Source organism: Pongo abelii, chromosome 6 (genome assembly GCF_028885655.2).
Source record: "Pongo abelii isolate AG06213 chromosome 6, NHGRI_mPonAbe1-v2.0_pri, whole genome shotgun sequence".
NCBI classification, from domain to species: Eukaryota; Metazoa; Chordata; class Mammalia; order Primates; family Hominidae; genus Pongo; species Pongo abelii.
Genome location: NC_071991.2, coordinates 13,903,667 through 13,925,499, shown reverse-complemented (window position 1 = coordinate 13,925,499; position 21,833 = coordinate 13,903,667). Strand labels below are relative to the sequence as shown.

Genomic DNA, 21,833 nt, shown 5'->3' with positions numbered 1-21,833 from the left:
ACTACTGGGGTGCTGAGGTAGGAGGATCGCTTGAACCTAGGAGACAGAGGTTGCAGTGAGCCAAGATTATGCCACTGCACTCCAGCCTGAGCAACAGAGCAAGACTCTGTCTCAAAAAAAAAAAAAAAAGAAAAAGAAAAAGAAAAAAATATTAGCCTAGCATGGTGGTGCACGCCTATAGTCCCAGCTACTTGGGAGTCCGAGGTGGGAAAATCACTTTAGCCCAGGAGGCAGAGGTTGCAGTGAGTCGAGATCACACCACTGCCCTCCAGGCTGGGTGACAGAGCAAGACTCTATCTCAAAAAGAAAAAGAAAAAGAAACATTGATTGGCCAGGTGTGGTGGCTCACGCCTCTAATCCCAGCAGTTTGGGAGGCCTAAGTGGGAGGATTGCTTGAGTCCAGGAGTTTGAGACCAACCTGGGCAACATAGTGAGACCTTGTGTCTACAAAAAGTTTCTTCTCCCATCCAAGTACTAACCAGGCCCGACCCTGCTTCGCTCCTGAGATCAGGCAAGATCGGGCACGTTCGGGGTGGTATGGCCGTAGACCAAAAAGTTTTTTCTAAAAATTAGCCGGGCATAGTAGTAGGCACTTGTAGTCCCAGCTACACAGGAGGCTGAGGCCGGAGGATCACTTGAGCCCAAGAGTTTAAGGCTGCAGTGAGCTATGATTATGCCGTCCTGCCTGGATGACAGAATGAGACCCCATCTCTCTGTTTTTTTTTTTTTTTTTCCCCCCTGAGACAGAGTCTCGCTCTGTCGCCCAGGCTGGAGTGCAGTGGCACGATCTCAGCTCACTGCAACCTCTGCCTCCCGGGTTCAAGCGATTCTCCTGCCTCAGCTTCCCAAGTAGCTGGGATTACAGGCGCCTGCCACCACGCCCAGCTATTTTTTTGTATTTTTAGTAGAGACGGGGTTTCACCGTGTTGGCCAGGCTGCTCTCGAACTCCTGACCTCATGATCTGCCCACCTCGGCCCCCCCAAAGTGCTGGGATTACAGGCGTGAGCCACTGCTCCCGGCCTTTTTTTTTTTTTTTTTTTCTTTTTCTTTTCAAGACAGAGTCTCGCTCTGTCGCTGAGCCTGGAGTCAATCTTGCAGTCTTGGCTCACTGCAACCTCTGCCTCCTGAGTTCAAGCAATTCTCATGCCTTAGCCTCCCAAGTAGCTGGGACTTCAGGCATGCACCACCACACCCAGCTCATTTTTTGTATTTTTAGTAGAGGCGAGGTTTCACCATGTTGGCCAGGCTGGTCTCAAACACCTGACCTCAAGTGATCCTCCCACCCCAGCATCCCAAAGTGCTGGGATTACAGGCGCAAGCCACTGTGCCTGGCCGAGACCCCATCTCCTAAGAAATAAAAAAAGAAGAAAAAAAATACTGATCTAATCTTACCCCACCTCATTGTACAGCTGGGAAGCTGAGGCACAGAGATGCCCAGGGACTTGCCCAGGCCACATAGTCAGACACTGTGTAGACCCTGCTCTCAGGACCACCCATCTGAACAATAGACCACCGTGGGCCACACGGCCCAGTATGGTTGCTCAGCGGGGACAGTGATAGGATTCAGCAAGTCCACGCCACAACCTGACCTGAGACCCAAGGCCCTGATTCCTGTCAGGACCAGGTTCACCTGGAACTCCACAGCCTGGGGTGGCACAGCCCAGCTAGAAGCCACCTCCTTCCATCAAGAGCTGGTCAAAGCCTGGACCATAAAATGAGACCCCCCCCGTCTCTGCAAAAAAAATTAAAAATTAGCCAGGCATGGTGGCACGTACCTGTTGTCCCAGCAACTCAAGAGGATGAGGCAGGAGGAGTGCTTGAGGCCGGAAGGTGGAGGCTGCAGTGAGCTATGATTGTGCCACTGCGCTCCAGCCTGGGCGACAGAGTGAGACCCTGTTTCCAGAAAAAAAAAGCCAGTTACAAGGGTCAGGCCTGGCACTGAACACACGGATCTGGAGGCGATTTGGTTTACTCTCAGGTCAAAGGCAGAGACGAGGCTGGGCGCAGTGGCTCACGCCTGTAATCCCAACACTTTTGGGAGGCTGAGGCAGGGAGGCAGGTGGATCACTTGAGGTCAGGAGTTCGAGACCAGCCTGGCCAACATGACGAAACCCTGTCTCTACTAAAATCCAAAAAAAAATTAGCCGGGGGTGGTGGTGGGCGCCTGTAATCCAAGTCACTCAGGAGACTGAGGCAGGAGAATCATTTGAACCCAGGAAGCAACAGTTGCAGTGAGCCGAGATCGCACTACTGTACTCCAGCCTGGGGAACACAGCCAGGCTCTGTCTCAAAAAAAAAACCAAAAAAAAAAACATGGCAGAGACACAGAAGGCCACATGAAAGCCTCAGGAGGATTTGGGACAGATGCCCAGAGGGTGGATACTGTCACCCACATCCACCACTCCCTCCAGTGTGGCCATCCCTCATGGTGACTCAAGGATGGCCACAGCCCATGGACCAGTCTGAGGCAGAGGGTGGGGCAGCCTCTGACTTCTTTTTCATGTGGAATCTCCCACAAAAATCCCTCTGACTCATAGCCTGGGCTCCTTCTGCCTCCAGGGTCTTCTCTTTCCCAGGGTCTCTATGCCTCATCACAGACCCCCAGTTTCTGACTTTTCTCCACCAGTTGAAGAGACATTTACCCCATGGACCCAGCCTGCCCTTACTCTGTGTCATTAAGACCCTTCCGGTGGGCTGAGTGCAGTGGCTCAACTCTGTAATCCCAGCACTTTGGGAGGCTGAAGCAGGAGAATTCTTTGAGCCCAGGAGTTCAAGACCAGACTGGGCAACATACAGAGACCCCATCTCTACAAAAAATTAGCCAGGCAGGGTGGTGTGCACCTGTAGGGAGGCTGAGGCAGGAGGATCGCTTGAGCTTGGGAGGTGGAGGTTGCAGTGAGCCAAGACCACACCACTGCACTCCAGCATGGGTGACAGAGTGAGACCTTGTCTCAAAAAGACAAAAAAAAAGCCCTTCTTTATTGGGCTGGGCGAGGTTTCTATGCAGTAACCCATCCAATCAGGACGTGCTTACATCTTCACCTCAAGTTAATCCAGCAACCGCAAAAACACCTGCCAACCCCTGCTCCGTGCTGAACTAGGTGCTGGGTTCTTTTATGCATGCGGTGTTTTTTGAGTCTCACAGTGATGTGAGACTCAGAGAGGTTCATCAGTTTTCCCAGATTCACACAGTGATAATAGTAAGCGGCCACAGTGAAATCTGAACTTAGGACTTCTGATTCTAAACCAGAGTTTCTTTCACTGGGGCACTGCCTGTCTACTTGCACCTGTGAACTCTCCACTCAGGACCACCATACATTAGTGATAACCATAGCAATACAATTTTTTTGTATTTTAGTAGAGACAGGGTTTCACCTTCACCATGTTGGCCAGGCTGGTCTCGAACTCCTGACCTCAGTCAATCCACCCACCTTGGTCTCCCAAAGTGCTGGGATTACCAGTGTGAGCCACTGCGCCCGGCCCCAGGTCCTCTTTATGCCCTCCCTGGACCACCTAGCCTGCAGTCCCAGCCTCCCCAGAACTTCCAGAGCCTCTCCTGGGGCCCCACATCCCCTCGCAGCCTTAAAGAGCCCAGGAAAGAATGTGGCCTCTGGAGCCACGCAGACTTGGCCTTGGAGAAAGTCCTTTAACAGCCCTGCCCCTTCGGGTGCTCATGAGTGAAATGTGAATAGGATCTTGGAGGGTTGCTGGGAGGATCCCAGGAGACAATGTGCAAAGCATTTAGCACAGTGCCCAGCACCCAGAAAATACTCAGAAACTGAGAATGCGATTAATATTGTTGCCATGAGCCAGGCACGGTGGCTCATGCCTGTAATCTCAGCATTTGGGGAGGCTGAGGCAGGAGGATTGCTTGAGGTTGGGAATTTGAGACCAGCCTGGGCAACATAATGATGCAAAAATACAAAAAGTTAGCCAGGCATGAGGATGTGCACCTATAGTCCCAGCTACTTGGGAACCTGAGGTGGAAGGGTTGCTTGAGCCCAGGATTTGGAGGCTGCAGTGAGCTACGATTGCACCACTGCACTGCAGCCTGGGCAACAGAGTGAGACCCTAAAAAACAATATAGGCCAGGTTCGATGGCTCATGCCTATAATCCCAGCACTTTGGGAGGCCACGGTGGATGGATCACTTGAGGTCAGGAGTTCAAGAGCTGCCTGCCCAACGTGGTGAAACCCCATCTCTACTAAAAATACAAAAAAATTAGCTGGGCGTGATGGCAGATGACTATAATCCCAGCTACTTGGGAGGCTCGGGCACTAGAATCTCTTGAACCCAGGAGGTGGAGGTTGCAGTGAGCCGAGATCGCGCCACTGCACTCAAGGCTGGGTGACAGAGTGAGACTCCGTCTCAAAAAAAACAGTAAGAGAGAGGACGTGGGGCCTGAGGGGTGAGCTTGCTGGGGAGGAGGAGGGACACATGGGGATGAGGATACGGTTGTTAGCAAAGGCAGGCAGGCCAGGAAGAGCAGGAGGCTGGGGAGAGTGGGCCCTCGGGCTTGCTTTGGGAAGGAGGCTGGACATGTGGGCTCTGGACAGGTAGGCTCTGACCCCCAGGGGACCAGGAGCCTGAAATCCTGAAAGGGGGACTCAAAATCTTAAGACAGAACACTTTTCCAGGGAGCTCAGGAGGCTGAGACAGAAAAGCCTCAGCTTCCAGTGTCAACAGCCTTTTCCCCTCCTTCCAGCCAAAGACAGCAGCATTCCCAAGCGCAAGAGAAAGCGGGTCTCAGAAGGAAATTCCGTGTCCTCTTCCTCCTCGTCTTCCTCTTCCTCGTCCTCTAACCCGGATTCAGTGGCATCGGCCAACCAGATCTCGCTCGTGGTAAAGTTGCACAGATTTGGACTCCAGCACTCGTCTCTGTGGCCCTCACCCCTCCATCGGGCAGGGCCGTCTACTCTGGGATGTGGGCCCAGGGGACGGGGAGGCACTGGGCTTTGAAGGGGGACCTTCCAGCCTCAGGGGTTATAGATGCATCCACCTGTCTCACCCAAGAGGTAGCCCATCCTTCTCATGGGGTACTCACAGGCACTCAGGCAGGAATTCACATCCCCGCTGGGCAGATGGGCCGGCTGAGGTCCAGGAAGGGACCTGCCCATGCCCTTCAGCTGCACCAGAGCTGGAGACATGAAAAGAAATGTCACTGGCCGGTGGGCGCAGTGGCTCACGCCTGTAATCCCAGCACTTTGGCAGGCCGAGTCGGGTGGATCACCTGAGGTCAGGAGTTCGAGACCAGCCTGACCAACACGGAGAAACCCCATCTCTACTAAAAATACAAAATTAGCTGGGCATAGTGGCACATGCCTGTAATCCCAGCTACTCAGAAGGCTGAGGCAGGAGAATCACTTGAACCTGGGAGGCGGAGGTTGCGGTGAGCCGAGACTGCGCCACTGCACTCCAGCCTGGGTGACAGAGCAAAACTCCCTCTCAAAAAAGAAAAAAAAAAAAGAAATGTCACTGGCCAGGCACGGTGGCTCACACCTGTAATCCCAGCACTTTGGGAGGCTAACATGGGTGGATTACCTGAGGTCAGGAGTTCGAGACCAGCCTGGCCAACATGGTGAAACCCCGTCTCTACTAAAAATACAAAAATTAGCCGGGCGTGGTGGTGCATGCCTGTAGTCCCAGCTACTAGGGAGGCTGAGGCAGGAGAATCACTTGAACCTGGGAGGTGGAGGTTGCAGTGAGCCGAGATCGTGCCATTGCACTCCAGCCTGGGCAACAAGAGCGAAACTCCATCTCAAAATAAATAAATAAATAAATAAATAAAATGTTTTTAAAAAGGAAAGAAAAAAGGCCGGGCACAGTGGCTCACATCTCTAATCCCAGCACTTTGAGAGACCAAGGTGGGCAGATCACCTGAGGTCAGGAGTTTGAGACCAGCCTGACCAACACGGAGAAACCCCTTCTCTACTAAAAATACAAAATTAGCCGGGCATAGTGGCACATGCCTGTAATCCCAGCTACTCGGGAGGCTGAGGTAGGAGAATCGCTTGAACCTGGGAGGCGGAGGTTGCAATGAGCCGAGGTCACGCCATTGCACTGCAGCCTGGGCGACAAGAGTGAAACTCTGTCTCAGAAAAAAAAAAAAATAATAATAATAATAATAATTAGCCAGGCATGGTGGCACTTGCCTGTGGTCGCAGCTACTTGGGAGGCTGGGGCAGGAGGATCATTTGAGCCCGAGGGGATTGAGGCTGCAGTGAGCCAAGATCATGCCATTGCACTCCAGCCTGGGCAAGAGAATGAGACTCCATCTCAAAAATAAATAAATAGGCTGGGTGTGGTGGCTCACGCCTGTAATCCTAGCACTTTGGGAGGCCGAGGCAGGCGGATCACTTGAGGTTCAGGAGTTCAAGACCAGCCTGGCCAACATGGCAAAACCCCGTCTCTACTAAAAATAGAAAAATTAGCCGGGCATGGTTGCGGGCGCCTATAATCCCAGCTACTCAGGAGGCTGAGGCAGGAGACTCGCTTGAACCCGGGGGGCCAAGGTTGCAGTGAGCCGAGATTGTGTCACTGCACTCCAGCCTGGGCAGAAGAGTGAGACTCCATCTCAAAAAAATAAAAAATATAAGTAAATAGCCTCTGAGAAAGCCTTCCAAAAGCAGAACTAAGCATTTTGGGTTTGTTCCGCATCACCTGGAGTCCTAACCCAGTCCCTTTGTCCCTCTCTCTAGCAATGGCCAATGTACATGGTGGACTATGCCGGCCTGAACGTGCAGCTCCCGGGACCTCTTAATTACTAGACCTCAGTACTGAATCAGGACCTCACTCAGAAAGACTAAAGGAAATGTAATTTATGTACAAAATGTATATTCGGATATGTATCGATGCCTTTTAGTTTTTCCAATGATTTTTACACTATATTCCTGCCACCAAGGCCTTTTTAAATAAGTAAAAAAAGAAAAAAAAAAAAGAGTGTTGCCTTTACTTTTACGGTCACTGTTTCATGTTCTCATTTGGATTGTGGCCGCAGCTGTCACTGGGGACAGGGTCAGGAAATGCAGCTCAGGTGGCCTGCCAAGGCCCTCCTTCCTCATCACAGCAGAGGTAGTGTCCAGGAAGACCTCAGAGCTCTCTGTGCTCCTGGGAGCATGTGACCTCAAGAAGAAAAGCCACGGAAGAAAAGCCACGGGGCTGGGCGTGGTGGCTCACGCCTGGAATCCCAGCACTTTGGGAGGTCGAGGTGGGTGGATTGCTTGAGGCCAGGAGATTGAGACCAACTAGGCAACATAATGGAACACTTTCTCTAGAAAATGTTAAATGTGGCTCACACCTGTAATCCCAGCACTCTGGGAGGCTGAGGCAGGTGAATCACCTGAGGTCAGGAGTCTGAGACTAGCCTGGGCAACATAGGGAGACCCTGTCTGTATGAAAATACAAAAATGAGGCCGAGCATGATGGCTCACGCCTGTAATCCCAGCACTTTGGGAGGCCGAGGCGGGTGGATCACCTGAGGTCAGGAGTTCGAGACCAGCCTTGCCAACATGGTGAAACCCCGTCTCTACTAAAAATGCAAAAATTAGCCGGGTGTGGTGGCAGGTGCCTGTAATCCCAGCTACTCAGGAGGCTGAGGCAGGAGAATCACTTGAACCTGGGAGGCAGAGGTTGCAGTGAGCTGAGACCATACCATTGCACTGCAGCTGGGGCAACAAGAACAAAACTCCGTCTCAAAAAAAAAAAAAAAAAACCACAAAAATTAGCCAGGCGTGGTGGTGCACACACCTGGAGTCCAGCTACCCAGGAGGCTGAGGCAGGAGAAGGATTGCTTGAGTAAAGATGGTTGAGGTTGTAGTGAGTCGTGATTACACCACTGCACTCCAGCCTGGGCGACAAAGCAAGAACCTGTCTCAAAAAAAAAAAAAAAAGTGTTAAATATGGTAAATGTCAGAGAGGGAGGGGCCCATCCCGGTGAAGCACTGTGGCTGGATGGGAGGCACCTTCAAAAAGGGGTTTGTAGACCGGGTGCGGTGGCTCACGCCTGTAATCCCAGCATACTGGGAGGCCAAGGTGTGCGGATCGCCTGAGGTCAGGAGTTCGAGACCAGCCCAGCCAACGTGATGAAACCCCATCTCTACTAAAAATACAAAAAAATTAGCCAGGCGTGGTGGCGCGCGACTGTAATTCCAGCTACTTGGAAGGCAGAGGCAGGAAAATTGCTTGGACCCAGGAGGCAGAGGTTGCAGTGAGCCGAGACTGCACCATTGCACTCCAGCCTGGGCAACAAGAATGAAACTCCATCTCAAAAAAAAGGGGGGGGGGGCAGTGGGGGCAGGACAAGTTTTCTTTTTTCAGAGGCAAGTTCTTTCTGTGTCCCCAGGCTGGAATGCAGTGGCACAATCATATCTTCCTTCCTGCAGCCTCAAACTCCTGGGCTCAAGCAATCCTCCTGCCTCAGCCTCCCGAGTAGCTGGGGCTACAGGTATGAGCCACCACACCCAGCTAATTTTTTTATTTTTTTGTAGAGATGGGGTCTTGGGCTGTGTTGCCCAGGCTGGCTTCAAATTCCTGGGCTCAAGCCATCCTCCTGCCCCAGCCTCCCAGAGTGCTGGGATTAGAGGCGTGAGCCACCATGCCCAGCCTGGGATGATTTTGGATAGAGCTCTGGATACTCGACAAGCAGAGTGATGGGGTCCCAGCTGTGTCTCAGAAAGACCACTTTAGGGGGAGGTGGGAAGTTGAAGGAAGGGACAAGACTAAAGGCAGAAAGACAAGTCACAAGAGCGTGGCAGGCGTCCAAGGCCTGGCACCCAGTCCCTGCTTATTGGATGACACATATTTACTGAGCCCTGCCCTTCTGGCTGGGAGGCCAAGCAGCTGAGTGTCCTGACTGGGAAGCGGCTGCCAGGGAGTACAAAACAGAGTAAGGCTGGTGCATTGGCTCTGGCCTGTAATCCCAGTGCTTTGGGAGGCCAAGGTGGGAGGATCGCTTGAGACCAGGAGTTCGAGACCAGCCTAGACAACATAGTGGAACTCTTTCTCTAAAAAATGTTAATTAGCTGGGTATAGTGGTGTGTGCCTGTGTTCCCAGCTACTCTGGAGGCTGAGGCAGGAGGATTGTTTGAGACCAAGAGTTTGACACTGCAGTGAGCCGTGACTGCACCACTGCTCTTGAGCATGGGCAACAGAGCAAGACCCTGCCTCTAAAAAAACAAAGCAAGGGGACCTCACCTAGTGCAGCAAGTAGGAAGAGTCCTTGAAGCTGAGGCTCGAAGAGCAAGTGAGGCTTTGGGCGGACAAAGAGAGGAGGGCTGAGGTAGGTGGGTGTTTAAGAGGAGAGCTATGTGGGCAAAAACGGAGCTGGATAGGGACTGGGTGCATTCCAGGAATAAGAAGGTGTTGCCAGAGCAGACGCAGGGTGGCTGGAGGTGACATGTCAGGGCAGGTGTGGACTTGGTCAGGGTTCCCGAGGACGCTCAGCAGGTGTCTCCTACACATGGTGCCAGGCTGAAGTGGTGGACAGAGGCGGACATCCAGCCTGGGTTACATCTGCCCAGCCACGCGCTCTGGGACAGAGCTGCGTACTTTTTCTCACCGACCCACGTGGAAGGCCTCATAAGCCGGGCCAAGGCAATTTCCAGAAGGCAAATGAGAACCACAACAGGAAGTACCTGGGGGAGAGCCAGGCCTGGGTCTGCATTTTGGAAAGGTGCCCCTGCCTGCTGAGAGACGTCGAAGGAAGGGAGGAATAAATCGGAAGATCACCTGGGAGGCTCCAACAGAAGATAGCAGTGGAGGCCAGGCGCAGTGGCTCATGCCTGTAATCCCAGCACTTTGGGAGGCTGAGGTGGGTGGATCACCCTGAGGCCAGGAGTTCGAGACCAGCCTGGCCAACATGGTGAAACCTGGTCTCTACTAAAAATATAAAAATTAGCCAGGCATGGTGGTGGACACCTGTAATCCCAACTACTCTGGAGGCTGAGGCAGGAGAATCTCTTGAACCCAAGAGACAGAGGTTGGCAGTGAGCTGAGATCGCACCACTGCACTCCAGCCTGGGCGACAGAGCGAGACTCCGTCTCAAAAAAGAGAGAGAGAGAGAGAGAGAGATGGCAGTGGTTTGGGCCAGGTGGAGAAAATAACTAGAGGGTCAGCCAATCGGGTGGACGAGGGGTTCTGGAGAGTCAGGGGTCAGGGTGGCCCCAGGATCTGGCTCTAACCGTCCACCCAGGGCCCAGAATGAGGCCTGTGGCTTGGAGGGACTGAGTTCTGAATCAGCTGAGGAAATGGTCAAAACTTTAGTCCAGGGCTTCTGCCAGCCCTTGGGGTCAGTCCCATCCATGCCCAGAGCTGGGAGGAAGGCCCCATCCCAGCCTTCCTGACCAGGCTTCCTCCTGGAAAGACGCTAGAAACCACGTGCCTGGCACAGCCACCCCCTCTTCGCTGGTGCAAACCCCCCACCCAGTCAGCTGCCAGCCTCACCCTCCTCCTATCTCCCAGTGGTTCCCAGTGCCACCAGGCGCCTCCACTCCACCCTCAGCCTCTGCCCTGGGCCAGGCCCACTTTTTCCACTCCAGGATGGGGGCAGGGGTGACCTCCTCAACTGGCCACCACCTCCAAGCAGAAACTGCCTATGAAGTCAAGATGATCTGAAGAGTCCTTGCAGCTGTCACCTTGCCTTCAACCCTCACGTCCTGTAACCCATCCCCCACCCGCGATCCTGTGACTACGGATTTAAAATCTGTTTTGCTTTCCTTGCACCAAGTGCAAGCATCTAGGTGCGGCGTTCCAGGCGCCTCGCAGGGTGTCGGGGTCCCCAGCCTTCTGTCCCACCGTTCCTTCCCCTGGGCCCAGCCCACCTGGCGCCCCCTCCCTCCCGCCACCGCCCGCTGGCGCCTCTCGGTCGTCTAGACCCGCCGCCCCCGCTCCACCGCTCAGATCCGCGGCCAGAGCCGGAAATGGCTCTTGCCCGGGCCGGGAGCGGCGGGGCTGAGACTGTGTCCGCGGGCACTGCCATCCCGTGCATGGAGAGGGCGCAGAGCCCGGGGGTAGGGCGGGCCCGGGGAACCCGATCCTCCTTCATCCGCGCAGAGGCCCGCGAAGCTCCCCATCTGTTCTCTTTCAGGCTCACTGTGCAGATGGCGTGCAATTAAGTGGGTCGGTGCAGCAAACCCTCGTGTCCTCCTGCTTCCCTAAAAGCAGAGGATTGAGCCACTGCACTCCAGCCTGGGCAACACAGCGAGACTCTATGTCTTAAAGAAAGGGCAGAAGTGGGGACCCCTCTCCCACCCCCTTCCCCTGATCCAAGCCAAAGACTTTGAAGCAAGAGGTTGCCTCCTGTGAGTTTCCCCCAGTCCCTGGAGGCCTGGGCTTTGGGAGGTGTGTCCAGGCAGAGGACAGAGGTCTCCTACAAAGGGCCGCTCTTCCCTTCGCCCACCCTGCGCCCGCCCAGCCCCTTATCTGATGGGAAAGTCTTACTGACTCTTTTCCTCGCAGAAGCGCCCAGATGCTGTTTATGCAACCTCTCCAGAATCTCAGTGTACTGTACTTTTTAAAAAGTGATTTGATTCAAAGCACTCATTCTTTAATTAAACTTCATTTAGCTGCCATCTGTCTCGGTTCGAAATGGCTTCGTGTTTTGCAACTCTAAATGAGAATTGTTATTGGATTTGTAAACACATCCCCAAAAAAATCACAAAACACTTTCAAAAGTAATAAATGAAGGACGGTTAGGAGCTGCATCTTAAACGTTCTAATTGCCGGGGAATGTATTCTGGTGGGTACACAGTCATTTTATATACAAATCTTTGTACAAAAATCTGGTATCAATGAAAAGATCAAGATTATAGAAAATGCTGGAATTATATCTGACTGAAAACAGTAATAAAGCAATAATTGGCGCAGGGACGGGCCACAAAACGAGACGGGGCACCTGCTCTCCTCGGGCCACCCTCCCGCACCGCCCAGGTGCCTGGCTTGGTACACTCAGGGGAGGGTTGGTCCTGAGGTCTCCTGGCTGGTGCTTCCAACGGCCCTGCGAGTTACCTCTTTTTAAGGAGCCAAAGCATTATTTATCTTCATTATTAATTATTACTTTTTTTTTTTTTTTTTTGTAAGAGACAGGGTCTTGGCCGCTCGAGGTGGCTCACACCTGTAATCCCAGCACTTTGGAAGGCTGAGGTGGGCGGATCACGAGGTCAGGAGTTCAAGACCAGCCTGGCCAACATGGTGAAACCCCGTCTCTACTAAAAATACAAAAATTAGCAGGGCGTGGTGACCGATGCCTGTAATCCCAGCTACTCGGGAGGCTGAGGCAGGAGAATCGCTTGAAACCAGAAGGTGGAGGTTGCAGTAAGTGGAGATCCCACCACTGCACTCCAGCCCGGGCAAGGGAGCGAAACTCCATCTCAAAAAAAAAAAAAAAAAAAAAAAAGTCCGGGTGCAGTGGCTCACACCTGTAATCCCAGCACTTTGGAAGGCCGAGGTAGGCGGATCACGAGGTCAGGAGATCTAAAAAAAAATACAAAAAATTAGCCGGGCATGGTGGAGGGCGCCTGTAGTCCTAGCTACTCAGGAGGCTGAGGCAGGAGAATGGCATGAACCCAGGAGGCGGAGCTTGCAATGGGCCGAGATCGCGCCACTGCGCTCCAGCCTAGGCGAGAGAGCGATACTCCATCTCAAAAAAAAAAAAAGAGACAGGGTCTCTGTGTGGCCCAGGCTGGAATGCAGTGGCTCGATCATAGCTCACTGCACCCTGGAACTCCTGGGCTCAAGTGATCCCCCCACCTCAGCCTCCCAACTGGCTGGGACTACAGGCACATGCCACCATGCCCAGCTAATTTTTCTTATTTATTGTAAAGACAGAAGTTCACTATGTTGCCCAGGCTGGTCTTAAACTCCTGGCCTCAAGGGATCCTCTCACTTGGGACTCCCAAAATGCTGGGATTACAGGTGTGAGCCATTGCACTTGGCCACTGCCCTGTAATTTTTAAATTTCATCGTCTTCCTAAAACTCATGGCTGGGCATGATGGTGAACACCTGTAGTCGCAGATACTAAGGAGGCCAAGATGGGAGGCTCACCTGAGCCCAGGGATTCAAGGCTGCAGTGAGCTATAATTGTGCCACTGTACTCCAGCCTGGGCGACAGAGCAAGACCCTATCTCAAGTAAATAAATATCATTTTATTAGTATCAAGTATTATTCGTTCTTTTCTTTTCTTTTTTTTGAGGTGGAGTCTATTCTGTCACTCAGGCTGGAGTGCAGTATCGGGATCTTGGCTCACTGCAACCTCCGCCTCTCAGGGTCAAGTGATTCTCCTGCCTCAGCCCCCTAAGCAGCTGAGATAACAGGCTTGCGCCACCACACCCGGCTAATTTTTGTATTTTTAGTAGAGACAGTGTTTCACCATGTTGGCCAGGCTGGTCTTGAACTCCTGACCTCAAGTGATCCGCCCGTCTCAGCCATCCAAAGTGCTGGGATTACAGGCGTGAGCCACTGCACCCAGCCTATAATAACTTATTTTCTGTGTCATTATTTTCTGCTTCTCTGCCTGCTTTATGCTTTACGATGTCAAGGACTGTGTCCATTTTATCCACCGTTCTATCCTAGCGCCTATGTACAGGACATACAAGGTACTCACTAAATGTGAGCGAGTTGGATGAAAGAATACAAACTACACCGGTCTCCTGGAAAATAAGAGAGCCCTTAAATCTTTTTTTTTTTTTTTTTTTTTTTGAGACAGGGTCTCACTATGTCACCCAGCTGGAGTGCAGTGGTGCGCTCCTAGCTCATTGCAACCTCCAACTCCCAGACTCAAGTGATCCTCCTTCCTCAGCCTCCCAAAGCACTAGAATCACAGGTACATGACACTGCACCCAGCTGCTTTAACTCTTTTTTTGTTTGTTTGTTTGTTTGTTTGTTTGAGACGGAGTTTCACTCTAGTTGCCCAGGCTGGAGTGCAATGGTGCAATCCTGGCTCACAGTAACCTCCACCTCCCGGGTTCAAGTGATCCTCCTGCCTCAGCCTCCCGAGTAACTGGGATTACAGGTATGTGCCACCACGCCCGGCTAATTTTGTATTTTTTAGTAGAGATGGGGTTTCTCCATGTTGGTCAGGCTAGTCTCGAACTCCTGACCTCAGGTGATCTGCCCACCTCAGCCTCCCAAAGTGCTGTGATTACAGGCAAGAGCCACCATGCCCGGCCTGCCTTAACTCTTTAAATCCTTCTGCTCCAGTGATTCCAGTAACCTCCTTCCCCTAACTTCACCCCCAGAATCCATCTGTAGGGGAACCATGACTGGTGCCTCCACCAATAGAATTTGCTTTCTCTATTTCTGGTCATAAATTGGGACTCCATAGAAGTCCTATATTTCTTTCTTTTTTTTTTTTTTTTTTTTTTGAGACGGTGTCTTGCTCTGTCACCCAGGCTGGAATACAGTGGCACAGTCTCGGCTCACTGCAACCTCCACCTCCCGGGTTCAAGCAATTCTCCTGCCTCAGCCTCCCGAGTAGCTGGGATTACAGGCACCCGCCACCACGCCCGGCTAATTTTTGTATTTTTAGTAGAGACGGGGTTTCACCATATTGGGCAGGCTGATCTCAAACTCCTGACCTCAAGGGATCCGCCCACCTCAGCCTCCCAAAGTGCTGGGATTGCAGGCATGAGCCACCACGCCCGGCCCATTACACAGGAACTTTTGTGTGCTCTGTTAATCCTCACAGCCCTGCAAAGTAAATATTATTTCTTCATTTCACAAATGAAGAATCTGAGGTTCAGGATGATGAAGGGCTGAGTCCAGGGTTACACAACTAGAAAAGATGAAGCACCAAGCTTGGCTTCAGAGGAGACCGCCAGACTGACTCAGGCCGCTGAGCACTGCCCCAGGCGAACCCCGCAACTTGGGGCTGGGCAGAGCTTCTCTTCCGGTTTCCCTAATGTGTTTGAAAGAGAGTAACAGAGGTACATTTAAAAAGAAAAACAGAGGGCCGGGCGCGGTGGCTCACGCCTGTAATCCCAGCACTTTGGGAGGCCGAGGAGGGCGGATCACGAGGTCTGGAGATTGAGACCATCCTGGCTAACACGGTAAAACCCTGTCTCTACCAAAAATACAAAAAATTAGCCGGGCGTGGTGGCGGGCACCTGTAGTCCCAGCTACTCGGGAGGCTGAGGCAGGAGAATGGCGTGAACCCGGGAGGCAGAACTTGCAGTGAGCGGAGATCGCGCCACTGCACTCCAGCCTGGGCGACAGAGCAAGATTCCGTCTCAAAAAAAGAAAAGAAAAACAGAAATGTGTCCCAACGAGTCAGGTTTGCTCAGACCAGACGTCTCCTGCACAGGAAAGGGACATCAAGAAAGATCCCAGCTGGAAAGACCAGAGAAATACGCGCGCGCACACACACTCACACACACACATTGTGCACACACACATACGCACAGGCACACACACTTTTTAATTTTTTTTTTTTTTAGTAGAGACGGGGTCTCACTATGTTGCAGGCTGGTCTCAAACTCCTTGACTCAAGTGATCCTCCCGCCTCGGCCTCCCAAAATGTTGGGATTACAGGCATGAACCTCTGTGCTCAGCGTGCTTTTAAAAAACAAAACAGGCCGGGCGCGTTGGATCACGCCTGTAATCCCAGCACTTCGGGAGACTGAGGCGGGGGGACCACGAGGTCAGGAGATCGAGACCATCCTGGCTAACACGGTGAAACCCCCGTCTCTACTAAAAATACAAAAAATAAGCCGGGCGTAGTGGCGGGCACCTGTAGTCCCAGTTACTCAGGAGGCTGAGGCAGGAGAATGGCGTGAACCTGGGAGGCAGAGCTTGCAGTGAGCCGAGATCACGCCACTGCACTCCAGCCTGGGTGACAGAGCGAGACTCCGTCTCAAAAAAATAAAATAAAAATAAATAAATAAATAAATAACAAAACTGTTTTTGTGGGGATTTGTTTGTTCGTTTGTTTGTTGTTTTGAGACAGAGATCTCACCTTGTTTCCTAGGCTGGAGTGCAGTGGTACAATCTCCACTCACTGCAACCTCTGCCTCCTAGGTTCAAGCGATTCGCCTGTCTCAGCCTCCCGAGTAGCTGAAACTACAGGCACCCGCCACCCCACTTGGCTAGTTTTTCTATTTTTAGTAGAGAGTGCTTTTCATTATGTTAGCCAGGCTGGTCTCGAACTCCTGACCTCAAGTGATCTGCCTGCCTCGGCCTCCCAAAGTGTTGGGATTGCAGGCGGGAACCACTACACCTGGCAAAAGAGAACTGTTCATTAGGGCCGGGTGCCGTGGCTCACATCTGCAATCCCAGCACTTCAGGAGCCCAAGTTGGGAAGGAGGATTCCTTGAGGCCAGCAGTTCAAGAGCAGCCTGGGCAATGTAGCCAAATCCCATCTCTACAAAAAATAAATGAGCCAGGCGTGGTGGTGTGTGCCTGTAATCCCAGCTACTCGGGAGGCTGAAGCAGGAGGATCACTTGAGCCTCGGAGGTCAAGGCTGCAGTAAGCCATGATCGCATCATTGCATTCCAGTCTGGATGACAGAGCGAGATTTTGTCTCAAAAACACATACCAAAAAAAAAAAAAACCTGTCAATTAGAGGTGTTGCCACAATCCCAATAAATAGCACAGTGCTTGACTCACAGATATTAAGAAGTTGGCACTTGAAAAATAAAACGAAGCAGTAAGAAGACATTCTCCTCCCCAGCTCTGACCTGCCCGTTCCTGCTTAAGCACAGCCATTCAAGCCTCCACTGCCTCCAGGAGGAAACCCACAGGCGTGAGTCTGGCATCAGAGACCGGGCCCCAATAGCTCACTTCTTCCCTGTCCCCCAGGGAGCCTTGGGTTCCAGCCAAACCAGACCACCTCCCCCACTCACCAGTCTCAGATCATTCTAGAGCCTCTCACACCTCCAGGCCTTTTGCCTGGCTGGTTCTTGCCTTTCCTTTGCCTGGCCACGATCCAGCTGAAATGTCTCATGTCCCTTGCAGCCTCCCCCAGCGGCCCAGGCCCAGCAGGCGCTCTCAGAGCATGTCACACAATGTGTCATTGTCCCTGCAGAAATGGTTTACTGAATACACAGCTTGAAACACAAGCTCATGATACCGTCTAAATACCTCCCGAGCAAAAAGAATGTTCTTTTCTTTTTTTATTCTTCCTTTTTGTGTGTGTGTGTGTGACAGGGTCTCACTCAGTTGCCCAGGCTGGAGTGCAGTGGGGCCATCATAGCTCATTGCAGCCTCAACCTCCTGGGCTCAAGCCATCCTCCCACCTCAGCCTTCCCAGTAGCTGGGACTACAGACACGCACCACTGTGCCCAGATAATTTTTTTTTTAATGGAGTTTCACTCTTGTTGTCCAGGCTGGAGTGCAACGGCACGATCTCAGCTCACTGCAACCTCCGCCTCCCAGGTTCAAGTGATTCTCCTGCCTCAGCCTCCCGAGTAGCTGGGATTACAGGCATGCGCCACCACAGCCAGCTAATTTTTTGTATTTTTAGTAGAGACGGGGTTCTCCATGTTGGTCAGGCTGGTCTTGAACTCCTGACCTCAGGTGATCCTCCCGCCTCAGCCTCCCAAAGTGCTGGGATTACAGGCGAGAGCCACCGCGCCCAGCCTTTTTTTTTTTGAGACAGAATCTCACTCTCTGTCACCCAGGCTGGAGTGCAGTGGCATAATCTCGGCTTACTGTCACCTCCACCTCCCAGGTTCAAGCGATTCTCCTGCCTCAGCCTCTCAAGTAGCTGGGATTACAGGCGCCTATCACCACACCCACCTAATTCTTGCATTTTTAGTAGAGACAGGATTTCACCATGTTGGCCAGGCTGGTCTCAAACTCCTGACCTCAAGTAATCTGCCTGCCTCAGCCTCCCAAAGTGCTGGAATTACAGGCATGAGCCACCACGCGTGGCCACAGCTAATTTTTTTTAATGTTTTGTAGAGACAGGAGTCTCACTATGTTGCCCAGTCTGGTCTCTAACTCCTGGCCTCAAGGGATCCTCCTGCCTTGGCCTCCCAAAGTGCTAGGATTCCAGGTGTGAGCCACCACTCCTGGCCCAGAATGCTCTTTTCTACTTCATAGCCTTCAGGCTTCATGCTCAGAACAGAGTATCACTCTGTCACCCAGGCTGGAGTGCAGTGGTGCGATCTTGGCACCCGCCTCCTGGGTTCAAGCAATTCTCCTGCCTTAGCCTCCCAAGTAGCTGGAGCTACAGGCATGCACCACCATGCCTGGCTAATTTTTGTATTTTTATTTTATTTTATTTTATTTATTTATTTTTGGATATGGAGTCTTGCTCTGTCACCCAGGCTAGAGGACAGTGGCGCCATCTCAGCTCACTGCTACATCCCCCTCCTGGGTTCAAGCGATTCTCCTGCCTCAGCCTCCCGAGTAGCTGGGATTACAAGTGCCTGCCACCTCGCCTGGCTAATTTTTGTGTTTTTAGTAGAGATGGGGTTTCACCATGTTGGCCAGGCTAGTCTCAAACTTCTGACCTCATGATCCACCTGCCTCAGCCTCCCAAAGTGCTGGGATTGCAGGCATGAGGCACCTCATTCGGCCGACCCCATCTCTAACATAAAATTTTTTTTAAACTGGTGGGGCCTTTGGGAGGAGATAAGGTCATGAGGGTGGAGCCTTCATGAATGGGATTAGTGCCCTTATAAAAGGGACCTGTTTAAGCTTGTTTGCCCGTTCCGCCATATGAGGACATGTGAGAAGGGACCATCTATGAGAAACGGTTCCCTTACCAGACACCAAATCTGATAGCACTTTGACTTTGGACTTCCCAGCTTCCAGAACTGTCAGAAACCGGCCAGGCGTGGTGGCTCATGTCTGTAATCCCGGCACTTAGGGAGGCCAAGGCAGGCAGATCACTTGAGGTCAGGAGTTCGAGACCAGCCTGGCCAACAGGGTGAAACCCTGTCTCTACTGGGTGTGGTGGCACACACCTGTAGTGCCAGCTACTCGGGAGGCTGAGGCAGGAGAATCGCTTGCACCTGGGAGGCAGAGGTTGCAGTGAGCCGAGACTGAGCCACTGAACTCTAGCCTGGGCGACAAGGCAAGACTCTGTCTCAAAAAAAAAAAGAACTATAAGAAGAAAATGCTTGTTGTTTATAAGCCACCCCCCAGTGTATGGTATTTTTGTTGTAACAACCCATATGGATTAAGATACTTGGGTTGGCTGTCAGGTCCCGGAGGTAAAAGTGACCACATTGTCTTCCCAAGAGGCCATAAGCCCATTGCTAAGGGAAATAAACCATAAAGAACAATTCAATGGCCGGGCGCGGTGGCTCACGCCTGTAATCCCAACACTTTGGGAGGCCAAGGTGGGTGGATCACCTGAGGTCAGGAGTTCGAGACCAGCCTGGCCAACACAGTGAAATACCATCTCTACTAAAAATACAAAAAAATTAGCCAGGCATGGTGGCAGGCAACTGTAATCCCAGCTACTTGGGAAGGTGAGGCAGGAAAATCACTTGAACCCGGGAGGCAGAGGTTGCAGTGAGCCAAGATCATGCCACTGCACTCCAGCCTGGGCGACAAGAGTAAAACTCTGTCTTAAAAAAAAAGGAACAATTGTATAATCCCACTTATGTGATATATCTAGAAAAGGTAAATTCACACAGACGGAAAATAGAATAAAGGCTACTAGGGATCAGGAGAAGGGGATATGGAGAGTTAGCGTCTAATGGGTAAAGAGTTTCTGTTTGGGGCCGGGCACGGTGGTTTACATCTATAATCCCAACATTTTGGGAGGCTGAGGCAGGTGGATCACTTTAGGCCAGAAGTTCAAAACCAGCCTGGCCAACATGGCGAAACCCTGTCTCTACAAAAAAAAAAAAAAAAAAAGCAAAAATTTGAGACTCTGTCTCAAAAAATAAATAATTAATTAATTTTTTAAAAATACAAAAATTAGCCAGGCCTGGTGGCACATGCCTGTAATCCCAGCTATTGGAGAGGTTGAGGCATGAGAATTGCTTGATCCTGGGAGGTAGAGGTTACAGTGAGCTGAGATTGAGCCATTGTACTCCAGCCTGGGCGAGAGAGCAAGACTTCATCTCAAAAAAAAAAGCAAGCATAGAAGAAAGAGTGGAAGGGAGTGTAGAAATATAAGTAGTAATTATCTTTCAGTGGTGGGGTTATAAGTGTCTTTATTTTTTCTTCCTGCTTTTCTCTTTGTAGACTTTTCTTTTTTCTTTTTCTTTTCTTTTCTTTTTTTTACATTTTTCTAAAATTAGCACATATTACACTTCTAATCAGGCAAAAAATCAATGAGCGTTTTTTGGTTTGTTTGTTTTTAGACAAGGTCTCATTCTGTCACTCAGGCTGGAGTTTGGTGTCATGATCATAGCTCACTGCAGGCTTGAACTCCTGACCTCAAGCAATCCTCCTGCCTTAGCCTCCCAAAGCACTGGGATTACAGGCGTGAGCCACCATGCCTGGCCAACTATTGTTTTCCCATAGCACATATTGTGTTTTGAATCAGAGTTGGCTGATACATGTGTCTTTCCCTTTGTCTTCTCTCGCCCGACCATGGACTCAGCGCCTAGAAGGCAGAAGCCATCTATGACCGTGGGGACCAAAGTGACACTCTGGAAATAGGGCGCATAAGGAGAGAGAGTGTGTGTTTCAGCACCTGCTGCAGCCTGCACCATCTAACCCTGAGCTGCTGTCACCCAAGAAAAGTGAAACTCATTTCTTATTTAAGCCACGGTTTGCAGGAGCTGAATGCAATCCTGACTGATCACCATATGCTCCATTTTCAGTAAGCTGGAAAATTAGCCAGCCGTGGTGGTGCATGCCTGTGGTCCCAGCTACTCCGGAGGCTGAGGCTGGAGGATCGCTTGAGCACAGCGGGTAGAGGGTGCCGTGAGCTATGATCGTGCCACTGTACTCCAGCCTGAACCACAGAGCAAGACTCTGTTTCATAAAAATAAATAAAGGAGAAAAGGTAGAAAAATTACGTGTGTATGTGTGATCACTTACATGAGCATAAAGATGCTGAAGGATACATATCTTGCCATTAACATTGATAGTCAATATCAAGGGATAAGATTAGAGACAATGGAGAGATTATGAGGTTTCTATTTTTTAATTAATTAATTAATTTTTTTGAGGTAGAATCTCGCTCTGTCACCCAGGCTGGAGTGCAGTGGTGTGATCTCCGCTCACTGCAACCTTTGCCTCCCAAGTTCAAGCGATTCTCCTGCCTGAGCCTCCCAATGGCGAAAGTCCGTCTCTACTAAAAATACAAAATTAGCCGGGCGTGGTGGCAGAGTGTGGTAGGTGCAGGCCTAGGGAGACTGAGGACATGGAAGGTTCGGTGGAGTTTTCCAGTTTGAGCCCAAGCCACCAGATTCAGAGCTGCTCCAAATTCCTTGGTGCAAAGGGTCAGGCCCCAGTTCCATTAGCCTAATGCAGCAGGCATCCAGGAGATCAGCAGGGCCCTGCCTGGGGACATGAGACCCAGAGGGGCAAGTGCAGCCTGGCAGAGGAGCAGAGTGACAGCTGTGGCATGTGGTGCTGGCCCCAGGCTCCCCAGAGGTGTGCCCTGGCTCTCATGAGCAGACCCAGTTACCCGCCCTGCTCTGGGCCTCTGAGATGGTGGCTGGATCCCACCTTACATGCAGCTGAGCTGGGCTGGGGCACACAGGAGCCAGGCGTGTGCCCTATAACAAACAAAACCATGTGGCCAAACATGCACGTGATCCATGTCTTCTTGGTCAGCAGCTCTTTGCTGCTCAGAGCCTTCATGGCGCCTGCCCTGTGAAGCCACGTGGTGAGGACCGGGGTCGGGATCACAGTGCTGCTTGGCCCAAACCCCCTCCCACACCCCTGCCTCTCGGCTCCTGTTTCCTCTCTCGAGGCAGCCAAG

At 51.6% G+C, this 21,833-nt stretch overlaps 1 protein-coding gene across 17 annotated transcripts in view; it reads left to right on the top strand.

Annotated features, from left to right (window-relative positions):
* Window positions 1-7,728, top strand: part of GTF2IRD1 (GTF2I repeat domain containing 1) — a 151,954-nt gene extending 144,226 nt beyond the window's left edge. For 13 of the 17 annotated variants that reach the window (XM_024250255.3, XM_024250254.3, XM_024250256.3 and 10 more), the window contains 2 exons: window positions 4,707-4,843; window positions 6,700-7,728. In XM_024250255.3, the coding sequence (XP_024106023.2) occupies window positions 4,707-4,843; window positions 6,700-6,768 (206 nt within the window). In that variant the 3' untranslated portion in view covers window positions 6,769-7,728. The other 4 variants (XM_024250251.3, XM_063725682.1, XM_063725692.1 and 1 more) reach the window with 1 other exon arrangement.
* Window positions 7,729-21,833: the final 14,105 nt, after the last annotated feature.